The sequence below is a fragment of the Salmo trutta genome, chromosome 13 (genome assembly GCF_901001165.1).
Source record: "Salmo trutta chromosome 13, fSalTru1.1, whole genome shotgun sequence".
In the NCBI taxonomy this organism is placed as follows: Eukaryota; Metazoa; Chordata; class Actinopteri; order Salmoniformes; family Salmonidae; genus Salmo; species Salmo trutta.
In genome coordinates this window covers 21,332,075-21,351,076 of record NC_042969.1, presented here as the reverse complement: position 1 = coordinate 21,351,076, position 19,002 = coordinate 21,332,075, and the positions used below count along the sequence as shown (strand labels likewise).

The following is a 19,002-nucleotide window of genomic DNA, read 5'->3' as shown; positions in this document are numbered from 1 at the left end:
CTGTACTGGTCCCCCGTGGGAATCGAACCCACAACCCTGGCGTTGCAAACACCATGCTCTACCAACTGAGCCACACCCTCCCCCCAGATGCAGTCACGGTCAATGCACATGTGCATGTCCTTGTCCATCGTTATGTTTGGAGGAAAAGGTGGACGCTTGCAAGCCAAAGAACACCATCCCAACCGTGAAGCACAGAGGTGGCAGCATCATGTTGTGGGGGTGCTTTGTTGCAGGAGGGACTGGTGCACTTCACAAAATAGATGGCATCATGAGGAGAGAAAATGATGTGGATATATTGAAGCAACATCTCAAGACATCAGGAAGTTAAAGGATGGTAGCAAATGGGTCTTCCAAATGGACAATGACCCCAAGCATATGTCCAAAGTTGTGGCAAAATGGCTTAAGGACAACAAAGTCAAGGTATTGGAGTGGCCATCATAAAGTTCTGACCTCAATTCTATAGAAAATGTGTGTGCAGAACTGAAAAAGCGTGTGCGAGCAAGGAGGCCTACAAACCTGATTCAGTTACACCAGCTCTGTCAGGAGGAATGGGCCTAAATTCACCTAACTTATTGTGGGAAGCTTGTGGAAGGCTACCCGAAACATATGACCCAAGTTAAACAATTTAAAAGCAATGCTACCAAATACTAATTGAGTGTATGTAAACTTCTGACCCACTGGGAATGTGATGAAAGAAATAAAAGCTGAAATAAATCATTCTCGCTACTATTATTCTGACATTTCACATTCTTAAATTTAAGTGGTGATCCTAACTGACCTAAGACATGGAATTTTTACTGGGATAAAATGTCAGGAATTGTGAAAAACGGAGTTTAAATGTATTTGGCTAAGGTGTATGTAAACTTCCGACTTCAACTGTATGTACAGTAGAACTGCAATAGCGCCAATCAACCACAATGTGAACTATGTCATTTTTACATTACTGTTTAGTCATTTAGCAGACAGTCAGTAGTGAGAACGTACATTTTCGTACTAGTCCCCCGTGGGAATCAAACCCACATCTCTGGCCTTGCAAATGAGCTACACGGGACCTTGTATAAATTATATTGGAATAATGTTTTTAGAAATCAAACTGACACGATCACATGACATTGAGAGAAATTACACACACATATATTATTACTCTAGAGGTAATCCTTCTGACGACATATTATGGAAATACTCTGTATAATAAAAATATTCATATTTTGTAAATGTATTCATTGGGATATATTTGCACACTTTACAGGGCAAGACCCAAATGACCAGATGCAGTCATGGTCAATGCACATGTGCATGTCCTTGTCCATTTTCCAAAAGGGAATTCCTGATATTTTAATACATGGAGAACATATCAGTGATGGTACAGATATACATTTGGGTGAAAAAACAGAAGTGAAGTGTCTTCTCTGCATTTTTAACAACTACCTCCTGCTGTTGCTTGTGTTGCAGGACTGCTGCATAGCCCCTGTGGCAGCCTATTGTATTCATGCATCCCAAAAGGAGACATGAATGCAATGAATTTCTTGAACAAAATGGCATTATGTGACCCAACCAGTAATACAACCAATAGCTCATATGACCATGGCAAGTGAAAACATAATTCAATATCTGCTACACTATTCTTGCATGCATTTAAACAATGAAGGGCAATCATTTATCATTGGCTCACATGAAGTGTCATATTCATTTTAATCCCAGTCAGTAAATTCAAGTCTGTTCTGCCTGTAATGTTGTTGCATGTATTAATTTAATCCGCACGCTGTTAGTGGATATGTTATTGTAGAGTAATTAGAGGCATATTTTCATTTAGATTTTTTGTTAAATAGTTAAAGAACACTATTTTATTTTCCTTTGTCTCCTAAATCATCTAAATCATAGGTTCAAAATCTGGGCAGTTGTCAAACAATAAATTGCTGTTGACAGCCTTACAAAATGTGGTATAGTGAGTAATTTCCGGGGCATATCTGTAAGGTCATAATGAATCCTAACTGCCTGAGTAACCTCTATTTCTCCTTGTTTCGTAGGGAGTTTCGGCATTGATGGGTACATGAATCTAAGTTCTGGGGGCCCGATGCCTGTGATGGAGGAAGTAAATATCAGCAACAGTGAGAGGTAAGGACAGTACACGCCATCCATGAATACATGACTCTTAAATGAATAGGTACATGAATCATTCTTTCATTCATTCAAGTGTTGGCACACATACAGGAGAGATTAGGTGTCATACACACGTAAGGTAGCGTGAGGGATGGTGGTGCTATGGGTAGTCTAAGCCTGCGTCCAAAATGACTTCCTATTCACTACATCAGTGGTTCTCCAACCCCTACCCAGACATTTCATCATGTTGTTCTACAGTAGCGCTGAACTAGCTCACCTGATTCGCCTAGTCAAGCACTTGATGATTAGTTGACAAGTTGAATCAGGTGTGCTAGCTCTGGAAAAATTCAAATACATGGAATGGATGGAGGTCCCAGAGGAGAGAACCACTGACCTACACAATGTGCTGCTTTTGACCAGGGCCTATAGGGCTCTGTGCACTATGTAGTGAAAAGAGTGCCATTTGGGACGCAGACTACAGTGCTTGGGGAAGGACATGCACTGTGGTCAGCTCTGCAGGAACCAGAGGTTTCCTCCTTGGGAATCATCTTTCCCTGCTTTTGCATCTGCTTGCCTTCTCAATGTACTCATGTGGTATCCTGTGACAGGCTTCCTATTAGGAGGAAAGGTTTCTATAAAAAAAATTGCATTATACAGAACATAAATCTTAAATGGCAAGAGCACTTGGGCACTTACAAATGGACCCATTGTCCTCTAGACCTGGTCATCTTTTTTGACTGCATGACATAAATAATTGTATTCATGGCTGGTATTAGAAATAGTTGGTATCATAAATATGCTCTTGCAATGGCTTTCCAGAATCATGTGTACAGTAGAAAACATGTGGCAGGGCTTGCAAATTATCACAGTGACACAAGCCTACCAGAAGAGCTAAATAACTTCAATGCCTGCTTATAGGCTAGCAACACTGAACTATGCATGAGAACACCAGCTGTTCTGGACGACTATGTAATCCTCCTCTCCGTAGCCGATGTGAGTAAAACCTTCAAACAGGTTAACATTAACAAGGCCGCAGGGCCAGACAGATTACCAGAACGCGTACTCAGAGCATGCACTGACCAGTTGGTAATTGTCTTCACTGACATTTTCAACCTCTCCCTGACCCAGTCTGTAATAGCTACATGTTTCAAGCAGACCATCATAGTCCCTGTGCCCAAGAACACCAACGTCACCTGCCTAAATTACTATTGCCTGTTAGCACACACATCTGTAGCCATGAAATGCTTTGATAGGCTGCTCATGGCTCAACACCACCAATCCAGACACCCTGGACTCACTCCAATTCGCATAACAGCCCAACAGATTGACAGATGATGCAATCTCTATTGCACTTCACACTGCGCTTTCCCACCTGGACAAAAGGAATACCTATGTGAGAATGCTGTTCATTGACTACAGTTAAGCGTTCAACACCATAGTGCCCTCCAAGCTCATCACTAAGTTAAGGACCCTGGGATGAAATATCTACCTCTGCAACTGGATCCTGGACCTCCTGACGGGCCACCCTCAGGTGGTGAGGTTAGGCAACAACACATCCGACATGCTGACCCTCAACAGGGGGGCCCCTCAGGAGTGCGTGCTTAGTCCCCTCTGGTACTCCCTGTTCACCCACATCTGAGTGGCCAAGCACGACTCCAACACCATCATTAAGTTTACTGACGACACGACGGCGATAGGCCTGATCACCGATGGCAATGAGACAGCCTACAAGGAGCAGGTCAGAGACCTGGCAGTGTGGTGCCAGAACAACAACCTCTCCCTCAATGTCAGCAAGACAAAGGAGCTGATCGTGGACCACAGGTCGAGATCTTCAAGTTCCTCGGTGTCCACATCACTAAGGAGCTATCATGGTCCACACACATCAACACAGTCTTGAAGAGGCCACGACAACACCTCTTCCCCATCATTATCAGCATGGGCCCTCAGATCCTGAAAAAGTTATACAGCTGCACCATTGAGAGCATCTTGATTGGCTGCATCACCGCTTGGTATGGCAACTGCTTGGCATCCAACCACAAGGCGCTGCAGAGGGTAGTGCGTACGGCCCAGTACATCACTGGGGCCAATCTTCCTGCCATCCAGGACCTATATAATAGGCAATGTCAGAGGAAGGCCGTAAAAAGACTTCAGCCACCCAAGTCATAGACTGTTCTCTCATTGTGTATTTATTCCTCGTGTTTTTATTTTTCTACTATTTCTCTTTATTTGTTTCTCTGCATTGTTGGGAAGGACCCGGAAGTAAGCATTTCACTGTTAGTCTACACCTTTTGTTTACGAAGCATGTAACATAAAACAATTTGATTTGATTTGAAACGTGTGTAGGAAACATTCTCTAGACAGTGTGTTCATTCAGCTCATGTTGATGTGGTCCTGATAAGCTGAAACCTATTGAAGAATGTACAAGAGACAACAACAACACCATGTGGTGCTGAATCGCTATAGTAATGTGCCTAACAAATCTGCCAAAATATCCATTGATAAACGCATGTCCCCTGGGGCTCGGCTAGCAAATTATTATCAGCTCAAGCAGTGGTGAGAAGACTGTTCCATTAGACATTGTTTAGGACACATTTGTATGAACGTCTCATGGCATCTCATGGCATCTGTCAGTGATATCAGAGTACACCACATGTACAGTATCTTCATTCCTTTTCTACTCACTTTTTCGGGAAATGGTTTAGCAATGAAAAATGCACCCATCTAAGACATTTGGCAGTACAAGAAGCTGGTGTTGTGAGAAAGTTTGAACATCATCTTTCCTGTTCAGATCAATTACATATATAGGATCTTCATTTGAGCCAGTTTGCTACAGCAGGAAAATAATCCTGCAGCAAAAGGAAATCTTAATAATGATGTTATAAGGGGTTTATGGGAAAAATTAAGTCTGACATTTTAAAGTGGAAATTATAAACTGTAGAAGCCTTTTTAAACCTTGCATACACTACAAGTATGCATTTCAATAAGAAAAGAGTGATCAGATTAAGATCCTACCTCTGTGACTAAGGTGTTGGTGACAAGTGAAGTTAAGCCACGGTCTGCTGCATGTTTTTTTCCCAGATGTATTTGATACAGTCTCTCAGGACTGCAACTGTATTATAAAGTCTTACTGTATTATTAAGTGAATGTTAATGATCTTGCAGATAGAAACACATGCTTGTGCCTGTCTAACCACTGTGATTAACTGGTTGGTTTGCCGCACCTGGAAGGGGGATTATTAGTGAGTTAATCAGAGTAAAAGACTAGAGGTAGATAATAGTACACTAATACAGTAACTCTATCTCCTGGCAGTAACTCTAGCTCCTGGCAATATGTGCGGCTCATACTATTACAGTAACTTTATTTCCTGGCAGTATGTGCTGCTCATACTATTACAGTGACTATCTCCTGACAGTATGTGGTGCTCATACTATTACAGTAACTATATATTCTGGCAGTATGTGCTGCTCATACTAACTGACTTGGTGATTTCTGGAGGCCACAATGTTTGCTTTGTCAGCTTTTTCATAATTGACACTAACATTATGGATAATGGAAAATGGCGCCGGAGGAGATGGGCCAGACGGATTAACAAGGCCACAGGGTCAGACGGATTACCAGGACGTGAACTCCAAGCATGCGCTGACCAACTGGAAAGTGTCTTCACTGATATTTTCAACCTCTCCCTGACTGAGTCTGTAATACCAACATGTTTCAAGCAGACCACCATAGTCCCTGTGCCCAAGAACACTAAGGTAACCTGCCTAAATGACTACCGACCCGTAGCACTCACAACTGTAGCCATGAAGTGCTTTAAAAGGCTGGTCATGACTCACATCAACACCATTATCCCAGAAACCCTAGACCCACTCCAATTTGTATACCACCCCAACAGATCCACAGATGATGCAATCTCTATTGCACTCCACACTTCCCTTTCCCACCTGGACAAAAGGAACACCTATGTGAGAATGCTATTCATTGACTACAGCTCAGCGTTCAACACCATAGTGCCCTCAAAGCTCATCACTAAGCTAAGGACCCTGCGACTAAACACATCCCTCTGAGACTGGATCCTGGACTTCCTGACAGGCCGCCCCCAGGTGGTATGGTTAGGTAACAACAGGTCTGCCATGCTGATCCTCAACACGGGGGCCCCTCAGGGGTGCATGCTCAGTCCCCTCCTGTACTCCCGGTTCACTAATGACTGCATGGCCAGGCACGACTCCCTGTCAATGATGAAACAGCCTGGCCGTGTTGTGTCGTCAGCAAACGTGATCAAGACAAAGGAGATGATTGTGGACTATAGGAAAAGGAGGACCGAGCACGCCCCCATTCTCACTGACGGGGCTGTAGTGGAGCAGGTTGAGAGCTTCAAGCACATCACTGGGGCCAAGCTTCCTTCCATCCAGGACCTCTATACCAAGCGGTGTCAGAGGAAGGCCCTAAAAATTGTCAAAGACTCCAGCCACCTTAGTCATAGACTGTTCTCTCTGCTACTGCACGGCAAGCGGTACCGGAGCGCCAAATCTAGGTCCAAAAGGCTTCTTAACAGCTTCTACCCCCAAGCCATAAGACTCCTGAACAGCGAATCAAATGGCTACACAGACTATTTGCATTGTCCCTCTCCCCCCTCTTTTACGCTGCTGCTTCTCTCTCTCTTTGTTATCAATACATAGTCACTTTAACTCTACCTACATGTACATATTACCTCAATTACCTTGACTAACCGGTGCCCCTGCACATTGACTCTGTACCAAGCCCCCTGTATATAGCCTCACTACTGTTATTTTACTGCAGCTCTTTAATTATTTGTTATTTATTTTTTACTTAACACTTATTTTTCTTAAAACTGCATTGTTGGTTACAGGCTTGTATGTCAGGGATTTCGTCGTCATCAGACGATATGGCGAAATCATCGTCGGAAAAGGAGGACCAATATGCAGCAGAATTATGAATGTTCATCTTGAAGTTTTATTAACTTAAAAATGAACACAAAATAATAAACAACATACTCACGATCTACTAGACAGTCCTCTTAGGCTCACACACGCTAAACAAGAAACAATCTCCCACAAATGACAAACACAAACACACCCTAATATATGGGACTCTCAATCAAAGGCAAAAAGAAAACACCTGCCTTCAATTGAGAGTCCCAACCCCAATTAATCAACCATAGAAACACACTCACTAGACTACACATAGAAATACATAAACATAGACCATAAACCAAAAACCCGGAAATACTAAATCAAACGCCCTTTTACCAAAACACCACCCCCCGAACCACATAAAACAAATACCCTCTGCCACGTCCTGACCAAACTACAATGACAATTAACCCTTATTCTGGCCAGGACGTGACAGTACCCCCCCCCTAAAGGTCCCCCCCTAAAGGTGCTAACCCCGGAAGCACCTCAAGAAAAACAAAAAACCCCAAACAACAACAAAAATCCTCCTAAACTAAAGGGAGGGAAGGGAGGGTGGCTGCCGTCACCGACGGCACTTGTGCTACACCCCCCCTCCCCAACCCACCTATGCAGGTGGTGGTTCAGGCTCCGGCCTATTGTCCTCCAGAGTGCCGACCCCGATCAGCCTCGGACCGTAGGCAGACTCCCCTTGCTCTGGATCCTGGGCAGACCTCCTCCTCTCCACCCTGTATACAGACTCATTAATTGAACAGTTAATAATTTTAAGTTCTGGATTGTCAGGCTTACTCAGTTCAGGGTTGCTGCTCGACTCCCTTGGTTCTTCGTAATCGGCAGACTCTGGGCCGATGGGCCACTCTGGCTGATCCTGGCCGATTGGCCACTCTGGCAGCTCCGGGCAGTCTGGCCACTCTGGCAGCTCCGGGCAGTCTGGCCACTCTGGCAGCTCCGGGCAGTCTGGCCACTCTGGCAGCTCCGGGCAGTCTGGCCACTCTGGCGGCTCCTGACTAGTGGGTGGCTCTGGCGGCTCCTGACTGACGGGCGGCTCTGGCGACTCTTGACTGACGGGCGGCTCTGGCGACTCTTGACTGACGGGCGGCTCTGGCGACTCTTGACTGACGGGTGGCTCTGGCGACTCTTGACTGACGGGCGGCTCTGGCGACTTGACTGACGGGCGGCTCTGGCGACTTGACTGACGGGCGGCTCTGGCGACTCTTGACTGACGGGCGGCTCTGGCGACTCTTGACTGACGGGCGGCTCTGGCGACTCTTGACTGACGGGCGGCTCTGGCGACTCTTGACTGACGGGCGGCTCTGGCGACTCTTGACTGATGGGCGGCTCTGGCGACTCTTGACTGACGGGCAGCTCTAGCGACGTCGGACTGGGATGACGCACTTGAAGCCTGGTGCGTGGTGCTGGTACTGGACGTACCAGACTGGGAACACGCACCTCCAGGCTAGTGCGGGGAGCGGGAACAGGACGAGTCGGACTGGGCTGACGCACTTCCGGGTCCGCACGAGAGACAGGAACTGGAAACACCGGGCTATGGAGGCGCACAGGCGGTCTTGATCTTACCTCCTGCACAACCCGTCCTGGCTGGATGGAACTAGTAGCCCTGTACGAGCGGGGTGCTCGTACAGGGTGGACTGGGCTGTGCAGGGGCCTGATGGTTGCCATGCGTAGAGCGGGAGTTGGGTAGCCTGGTCCTAGGAGGCGTACCGGCGACCAGATGCGCTGCGCAGGCATCCTCCTACCAGGCTGGATGCCCACTCTAGCACGGCACCTGCGAGGGGCTGGAATAACGCGCACCGGACTGTGCGTGCGTATGGGTGAGATAGTGCGCTCTTCAGCGAAACATGGCGCCCTCCACCTCATACGCTCCTCCATATAACCACGGGTAGCTAGCTTCTGGCTCTTCCTAGGCCTAGCCAAACTACCCGTGTGTCCCCCCAAAAAAAATTCTTGGGGGTGCCTCTCGTGCTTCAACGCCAGTCGTGTTCCTTGGAAACGTTCCCGGTCCTTACCAGCCATTCTCCATGGGCCCTCTCCGGCCATAACTTGCTCCCATGTCCATTTCTCCTTTTTGCTCAACTCATATTCCCTCTGTTCCTTACAGTCCACATGTCGCTCCCTCCTCTGCTGCTTGGTCCTTTGGTGGTGGGAGATTCTGTCAGGGATTTCGTCGTCATCAGACGATATGGCGAAATCATCGTCGGAAAAGGAGGACCAATATGCAGCAGAATTATGAATGTTCATCTTGAAGTTTTATTAACTCAAAAGTGAACACAAAATAATAAACAACGTACTCACGATCTACTAGACAGTCCTGTTAGGCTCACACACGCTAAACAAGAAACAATCTCCCACAAATGACAAACACACCCTAATATATGGGACTCTCAATCAAAGGCAAAGAGAAAACACCTGCCTTCAATTGAGAGTCCCAACCCCAATTAATCAACCATAGAAACACACTCACTAGACTACACATAGAAATACATAAACATAGACCATAAACCAAAAACCCGGAAATACTAAATCAAACGCCCTTTTACCAAAACACCACCCCGAACCACATAAAACAAATACCCTCTGCCACGTCCTGACCAAACTACAATGACAATTAACCCTTATTCTGGCCAGGACGTGACATTGTAAGTAAGTATTTCACTGTAAGGTCTACACCTGTTGTATTCGGCGCATGTGACAAATACATTGTATTGTATTTGATTTGTATTTGTATTTGATTTGATTACCGTAATTTCCGGACTATTGAGCGCACCTGAATATAAGCCGCACCCACTGAATTTTTTTACAATTATTATTTTGAACATAAATAAGCCGCACATGTCTATAAGCCGCAGGTGCCTACCGGTACATTGAAACAAATGAACTTTACACAGGCTTTAACGAAACACGGCTTGTAACAAAAATAAATAGGCTTTTAAAGAAACACAGCTTGTAACAAAAATAAATAGGCTTTAACGAAACACGGCTTATAACAAAAAATTTAAAATTAGCAGTAAGCTTTAGTTGTCTTTTTGCACAGTCAATTCCTCACGCTGCTGTTTCCAATGTCTTATCATCGACTCATTAAGACCAAGCTCCCGTGCAGCAGCTCTATTTCCTTTTCCAACAGCCAGATCAATCGCCTTCAACTTGAAAGCTGCATCATATGCATTTCTCTGTGTCTTTGCCATAATGAGGGTGACAAAATGACTACCGTAATCAGAATGATGGGAAGTTTGAGAGCGCTCGATTTAATCTAAACAGTAAACAAAAAAGTTGTTTGACCTTAACCCGTTCGGCAATTTCACTGGTCTAATGAAAGCTTCATGCCGCCAAAACACTGAGCACGTCACAGAATGTGTTTTTTTGGAGAAAAAAATTGAAAGCGGGAAAAATCCATATATTAGCCGCGTCATTGTTTAAGCCGCGAGGTTCAAAGCGTGGGGAAAAAGTTGCGGCTTATAGTCCGGAAATTACAAAACATGTACCTCAAAATCTGAATCAAAATACTATTGTCTTCATTTAAAATAAAGTTAAATCATTAGGTCAAACCTATGTTGATTTGTCCATATCCATAGTACAACTCATGCTGTTTCCCAGTAATTATATACTGTAGGTAGCCTATTTGTTCTGGTGTTACTTTTCTTGTTCATTCATTTCCTCAACAACGATGAAACAGTCTATATTCTATGCTTATTTAATCTCATCCTGAAATATCATATTTTATTACCAAGATCCAGTTAATGGATTGAATGAGCAGTTGAATACAGTGAGCTTGCTCTGTCTCCTTCCTCTACGGACATTGCAGTGGGAGTTCATGTGTGGGTCATTGGAATGACAGTGTGTAGAGGTCCAACACAACTCTATGTAAACAGAGCCCTATTTCGAAGTCAATAACTCCTGCAATGTGACAGGGAGAGAGAGTTTCTCATGTGTTAGAATGATAGGACAAAAGAAGAGTATCATCAAAGGCTTGCATTGAATTGAACCTTTAAGTTTATATTATGCAAAGGTCTGTTTGTTGAATAATGATACATGTTTTTCTTGGGGGGGGGGGAATTGCTGTTTAGTCATTTATTACATTATTATCCCTATAGACAACAGAGTCATTTCTTCAAAAGGGTTATACCTGGAACCATAAAGGATTTTACCTTGAACCAAAAAGGGTTCTCCTTTGGGGACAGCCGAAGAACCCTTTTGAAACCCTTTTTCTCTAAGAGTGTAGCACTTCCGGTGAAAAAGTCAGAGTTCCATAGCCGCAAGTAGAACAGGAGAAACTGCATCAGCAGCACTACCAGATGGACTGGGGATGGGGACAACCAGGAGTCAGGCTAGGTAGTCCTGAGGCATGGTCCTAGGGCTCAGGTCCTCTGGAAGGGGGGGGGGGGAGAGAAGATAGAGGGAGCACACAGTTGAAGTTGGAAGTTTACATACACCTTAGTCAAATACATTTAAACTCAGTTTTTCACAATTCCTGACATTTAATCCTAGTAAAAATTCCCTGTCTTAGGTCAGTTAGGATCACCACTTTATTTTAAGAATGTGAAATTTCAGAATAATAGTAGAGAGAATTATTTATTTCAGCTTTTATTTCTTTCATCATATTCCCAGTGGGTCAGAAGTTTACATACACTCAATTAGTATTTGTGTGCATTGCTTTTAAATTGTTTAACTTGGGTCAAATGTTTCGGGTAGCCTTCCACAAGCTTCCCACAATAAGTTGGGTGAATTTTGGCCCATTCCTCCTGACAGAGCTGGTGTAAGTGAGTCAGGTTTGTAGGCCTCCTTGCTTGCACACGCTTTTTCAGTTCTGCTCACAACTTTTCTATAGGATTGAGGTCAGGGCTTTGTGATGGCCACTCCAATACCTTGACTTTGTTGTCCTTAAGCCATTTTGCCACAACTTTGGACGTATGCTTGGGGTCATTGTCCATTTGGAAGACCCATTTGCGACCAAGCTTTAACTTCCTGGCTGATGTCTTGAGATGTTGCTTCAATATATCCACATCATTTTCGCTCCTCATGATGCCATCTATTTTGTGAAGTGCACCAGTCCCTCCTGCAGCAAAGCACCCCCACAACATGATGCTGCCACCCCCGTGCTTCACGGTTGGGATGGTGTTCTTTGGCTTGCAAGCATCCCCCTTTTTCCTCCAAACATAACGATGGTCATTATGGCCAAACAGTTATATTTTTGTTTCATCAGAGGACATTTCTCCAAAAAGTACGATCTTTGTCCCCATGTGCAGTTGCAAACTGTAGTCTGTCTTTTTTATGGCGGTTTTGGAGCAGTGGCTTCTTCCTTGCTGAGCGGCCTTTCAGGTTGTGTCGATATAGGACTCGTTTTACTGTGGATATAGATACTTTTGTACCTGTTCCCTCCAGCATCTTCACAAGGTCCTTCGCTGTTGTTCTGGGATTGATTTGCACTTTTCAGACCAAAGTACGTTCATCTCTAGGAGACAGAACGCATCTCTTTCCTGAGCGGTATAACGGCCTGCGTGGTCCCATGGTGTTTATACTTGCGTACTATTGTTTGTACAGATGAACGTGGTACCTTCAGGCATTTGGAAATTGCTCCCAAGGATGAACCAGACTTGTGGAGGTCTACAATTTTTTTCTGAGGTCTTGGATGATTTTTTTCCCCCCATGATGTCAAGCAGAGGCACTGAGTTTGAAGGTATGCCTTGAAATACATCCACAGGTACACCTCCAATTGACTCAAATGATGTCAATTAGCCTATCAGAAGCTTCTAAAGCCATGACACAATTTTCTTTTAAATATTCTAAGCTGTTTAAAGGCACAGTCAACTTAGTGTATGTAAACTTCTGACCCACTGGAATTGTCATACAGTGAATGATAAGTGAAATAATCTGTCCGTAAACAATTGTTGGAAAATTACTTGTGTCATGCACAAAGTAGATGTCCTAGCCGACCTGCCAAAACTATAGTTTGTTAACAAGAAATGTGTGGAGTGGTTGAAAAACGAGTTTTAATGACTCCAACATAAGTGTATGTAAACTTCCGACTTCAAGTGTACCTAAAATCACTCAGGACACCAGATAAGACAGGAGAACTACACCAGATAGGACAGACCTTAGCCCTCCGGCATATAGACTATTGCAGCATAGACCTGGAGGCTGAGACGGGGGACAACCAGGCAGGATATAACCCCACCCACTTTGCCTAAGCACAGCCCCCACACCGCCAAAGGGATATAAACAGACCACAAACTTTCTACCCTGAGACAAGGCCAAGTATAGCCCAGAAAGATCTCCCAAACTGCATGAGCCCGAGGGGACAGGAAGATCAGCCTGACTCAACCCACTCAAGTCGAGTATTGCGAAAAAAGCCTGGCATGATGTAATGCAAGCCAGCGACTCAGCCCCCGTAATAGGGTCAGAGGCAGAGAATCCTAGTGGTGGATCCCCTGCAACTGTTACCCTCTCCACTTGTTTTTACCCCCATTTGAGGTTTTCAGATGTCAACTACAGATTTCAATCTACGGTATAGTTCAGGCAGAGACAGCAAGGGTTGTTCGTCACTCTAGTGTCTTACCGTTCATCTTAACACCCCTGGGCCAGACTATACTTAATCATAGGACCTACTGAAGAGATGAGTCTTCAGTAAAAACAAAGGCTGAGACCGAGTCTGCGTCTCTCACATGGATAGGCAGACCATTATTTAAAAATTGAGCTCTATAATAAGAAAGTCCTTCCTCCAGCTGTTTGATTTGAAATTCTAGGGACAATAATGAAGCCTGAGTCTTTTGTCTATAGCGTTTGTGTAGGTATGTACGGCAGGACCAAATCTGAGAGATAAGTAGGAGCAAGTCCTTGTAATGCTTTATAGGTTAATAATTAGCAGGATGGTGAAAAACTAAGACACAGTGCTTCTATTGGCAGATAACTGCTCAGTCTCTTAGTAGAATATGGAAAGTTGTTAGAGGCCAGTACAGTCTAGGACAGGTCAGTGAGAACAACACACCCAGTTCAGTTTTAATTCGACTATATGCTTGAACTTTCCGATCGAGAAAAGCACTAAGAACATTATCCAATTTTAATAGGACAAATGGAAAGTGCTGGTTTAACTCTGCCTTTTACCAATGTGAAGACGTATCCAAGCAACAGAAAGGTAGCCCTTGTCTTATCTGGCCATTCTCTTGGAGAATATGACTCATTAGCTGTAATCCCTCACAGAAAAAACATGATTTCACATGTGTTCACTTCACATGTGAAATGCATGTGTTTTTTTCCCGTAAGGGATGTGACTGCTCGGTGCCTAACATTCAGCACACACAGATTTCTGAGTTTAGTGTCATTATTTTGATCATGATGTCCTTCCACACAGGGAGAGCAGAAGCGGTTTCCTTGATCTCTCCTCCTATCATTGGCTCGAGCTGTTCTTCCCACCCAGGAGTCTTGTATGATCTGGAGCCTGGCATGGGGCATTGTTTTTTGTAAAACCATCTACATGTAATGCATAACAATGATACCATGTTGTCCAGTATTCGTTGTGATGACTTTCTGGATGGGCTTTATGGCAGGAGATCTTCTTCATGTGTGTCTAGTTCATGATGTTGAGCTGCAGACTGGCTACCAGATAGCGATAGAATGGCAAGGAATAGAGGTAGAATGTGTATGGATAGTCCCTGTAGACAGACTGCGTACCATATAGGCCAGGAATAGAGGCAGAATGTGTATGGATAGTCCCTGTAGACAGACTGCGTACCATATAGGCCAGGAATAGAGGTAGAATGTGTATGGATAGTCCCTGTAGACAGACTGCGTACCATATAGGCCAGGAATAGAGGCAGAATGTGTATGGATAGTCCCTATAGACAGACTGCGTACCATATAGGCCAGGAATAGAGGCAGAATGTGTATGGATAGTCCCTGTAGACAGACTGTGTACCATATAGGCCAGGAATAGAGGCAGAATGTGTATGGATAGTCCCTGTAGACAGACTGCGTACCATATAGGCCAGGAATAGAGGCAGAATGTGTATGGATAGTCCCTGTACACAGACTGCGTACCATATAGGCCAGGAATAGAGGGAGAATGTGTATGGATAGTCCCTGTAGACAGACTGCGTACCATATAGGCCAGGAATAGAGGCAGAATGTGTATGGATAGTCCCTGTAGACAGACTGCGTACCATATAGGCCAGGAATAGAGGCAGAATGTGTATGGATAGTCCCTGTAGACAGACTGCGTACCATATAGGCCAGGAATAGAGGCAGAATGTGTATGGATAGTCCCTGTAGACAGACTGCGTACCATATAGGCCAGGAATAGAGGCAGAATGTGTATGGATAGTCCCTGTAGACAGACTGCGTACCATATAGGCCAGGAATACAGGCAGAATGTGTATGGATAGTCCCTATAGACAGACTGCGTACCATATAGGCCAGGAATAGAGGTAGAATGTGTATGGATAGTCCCTGTAGACATTCTGCGTACCATATAGGCCAGGAATAGAGGCAGAATGTGTATGGATAGTCCTTGTGGACAGACTGCGTACCATATAGGCCAGGAATAGAGGCAGAATGTGTATGGATAGTCCCTGTGGACAGACTGCGTACCATATAGGCCAGGAATAGAGGCAGAATGTGTATGGATAGTCCCTGTAGACAGACTTGTGGCACACTGTTGGAAGGGTGAGGTCTTTCTTGCATTGTATGGGTTGTAAAGTACAGAAGGTGGTACTTAGAACCACAAAGGGTTATTCAATTGTCCCCATAGCAGAACCATCTGAATATAAAAAAGGTTTGTTCCAAGTGAAACCCTTTCACCACTTAAAGGTTCTAAGTAGAAGCTTTTTCACCACCAAAGGGTTCTACCTGGAACCAGAAAGGGTTCTCCTATGGGTGACAAACGAAGAACCCTTATTTTCTAAGAGTGTAGCCTTGCGATTCACAATGTCGAACATGCAATGTTGCTAGGCAACTCATACTGGTTTATGATTATGGTCAACATAGATGTGATGTCACAAGAATGTCAAGCATTGAAGTGACAAAATAATGTATCACTGACACTGTATACAAACTGCCATATCCTGCTATCCAGTATGATCTTGTAAAGCCCTACTCCGCTGCATGCTGCTGCTTTCACTGCTGCTACTGACACTGGATGACATCGCTGAGGAATGGTGATCATCATCATTGTCAATCATAATCATCACCATCATCATTATTATCATTTATAATGATTACAGCGGAGGCGGTAATGTGGATTCTGACACATTGCTGAAATGTTTGGCAAAACCTCAATGTGAAGCATGCACATTTATTTCACACAGAAATGTGAACAAATTGACTGTGTGCAGTGACTATACTGTTGGTGTGTAATGGAATAACATGGTATCGTAGGCTTGGCTATGTCTGAATACAGGACAGAGAATGGAAGGCTTAAAATAAGAAATAATTCCATTTAAAAGTCTGTCAATCGTCTTTTCAGCATCAGCGCTAATTTAGTTCCACCCTAAAGGACCTTTTGTCCATTGGGACTGAAGGAAGTCACATTCATAGATAGTTGAAATGAGGAGCAATGAAATCCCATCCCAGGTGCAAGCCATTTACAGATGTATTTTCCATTACATGCTACGCTGCAAACAGGAGGCAAATAAATGGTTGATAATTGCAAAGAAATAAATGTATTCCTAAGAATCCGTCGTATATGATTGGTGGAGTTCAGCTCAATTGACCTAGTTCAATTGACCTATATTTAGTTTCACTAAATGCTGGAAGTTTTACTCATGAGAGTATTTTCTTATAAATCATGTGCCTGAAATTATTATGTTCCTTGAATTATGCCCAACATTTAAATGTCAGTCTTTCAAAAGCATTTGCAGTATTTGTTATTTGCATTATAAAGTGAAATACTGATTTGAACTTATTTAGACAGAATTGTCAAAGTGCTCTCATCACAACACGTATCTTACTGCAGTCAGTCAGTCACGTTCTCTTCACAGAAGTAGAGATCGGATGTAGCTTATCTACCAGTCTGTCTGTGAGATGGCTAGCCAGTTTTAGTGTCTGGCATGATGAAGTACAAGAGGTTGATTATCTCAGTCACAGTTCATTAGTTTTAACCAGCATGCCTGACACACTTTGCAGAGAGGAAGACAGCCTTGTCACATAGCCTCTGCTATGCCATTTCATGTGGCGGTTTGGGGGCCAGATCCCTGTGACTTGAATAGGCTCTTTGTCAACTGTCTTTACAGAAAAGAGGACTAGCACAAGTTAACAGAATGGAACATTATGGAATGCCTATGGTCTTGTCCTGTGTCCTTTTGGTGGGTCTGTACTGGGAAATATGAATAAAATTGGCATGCATCCCAAATGGCACCCTATTCCAGTGCACAATTTTTGACCAAAGCCCATGCCCTGGTCAAAGGTACTGTAGTGCACTACATAGGGAATAGGGTCCTATCCAGGACATCCATTTAAATATCCATTAAAACAAAGACTCGTCATTGATACATTTTGGACAAGGTGATGGATTACTTTTAGTAACTGATGCAAGATGTCAAAATCTAACTTTTAACTTTGAGGGCTAATTTCAGGTATGTCAAGTCATATTATATTTCAGAAGATTGCTTTTGGCTGCCAGGGCTTGAAAGCTGAATTCACCAATAAAACTGGTCCACATGGAAAACTTAAGGCATAGAAACCGCAAATAACTTGGTAACAGGAAATACATGTATTTCCATGACATAATTAAAAAGCAATTTTGGACTGACCAATGTAGATATTTTCCAACACATGAACTTAAAAGTTAGATGTCATGACATTTTGATTTGATATATTTTAGACATCAGAGCAACCTTAGGGGAATCTTATTTCAGTCAGGAAAAATATTTTCATATGATAGGGAAGATATACAAAACCTTGCCGAGAGCATATCCAACTGACAATCTTTTAGAAAAAAATATATAAACTATTGGAAACTGAAAGAACTCCATCTTGTCACAAGATGGAGGGAATGTTGGAACATAACTAACAAAGTTACAGTTAACAAAAACGTATGCTTAATCCAGTATAAACTAATGTATAGAATGTATTATACAAATTCTACAGCACAACAGCAGAGTCATGTCTTAAGTGTAAAACTAATAATGACTCAATAATTCATGCTTCTGGGAATGTTATGAAGTCCAAAAGTTATGGGTGGACCTAGAAAGTTGTCTTTCAGAAGTATTCCAATGTAAACTTACATTTAATCTGCATATTTCAAGACATGTCATATGGGGGTGTAGTGAGATACCAATGGGCTGGACGATTCTCTTCTCATCACTCATCTTAAAAAACATATAGTAAATACTAGGAAATGAATCTGCCATCATGTCACGTCCTGAACATAGAGTGGTCTTATTTTCTATGGTAGAGATGGACGTGACTAGGGGGTTTATCTAGTTTTTTTTCTATGTTATGTTCTAGTTCCTTTTTTCTATGTTGGGGTTTTGGTATGATTCCCAATTAGAGGCAGCTGGTCATCGTTGTCTCTAATTGGGGATCATATTTAAGGAGTTGTTTTTCCCACCTGTGTTTGTGGGAAATTATTTTTGAGTTAGTGCATTTAGCTCCTCTTTGTCATGGTTTGTTGTTTTGTTTATGGTTTATTGTATGTCTTGCATAGTTTCACATAAAAATACAAATATGTGGAATGATACCCACGCTGTGCTCTGGTCCGGTCCTACACACACTCGTGACACATCATTAACACAATGAAAAAAAAGAAGATTTATTTATTATTGAGATATTGAAATAGCATGAGTGACTGAGAAAAACTAATTTGTACAATTTAAGGCCATGTGGCAAACAATGATGCAGCACAAGGGATGGGCACAGGAGATGTAGTTGTTGTAGTTGTTGTTTGTGGATGTCTGTAAGTTTTTGTTCGTGTGTGTATGTTTATATCTGGTGTGGAAAAGAAATATTATATAATAATCAAAGTGTCTCT

The 19,002-nt window shown here is 43.3% G+C and overlaps 1 protein-coding gene across 2 annotated transcripts in view; it reads left to right on the top strand.

The window, feature by feature from the left end:
* The window catches only part of htr4 (5-hydroxytryptamine receptor 4), a 105,301-nt gene that overhangs the window by 22,255 nt on the left and 64,044 nt on the right, over positions 1-19,002 (top strand). The window contains exons 2-3 of one of the 2 annotated variants that reach the window (XM_029771406.1): positions 1,453-1,587; positions 2,028-2,115. In XM_029771406.1, coding sequence (XP_029627266.1) covers positions 1,509-1,587; positions 2,028-2,115 — 167 coding nt within the window. In that variant the 5' untranslated portion in view covers positions 1,453-1,508. The remainder of the gene's footprint in view (positions 1-1,452; positions 1,588-2,027; positions 2,116-19,002) is intronic. The other variant, XM_029771407.1, reaches the window with a different exon arrangement.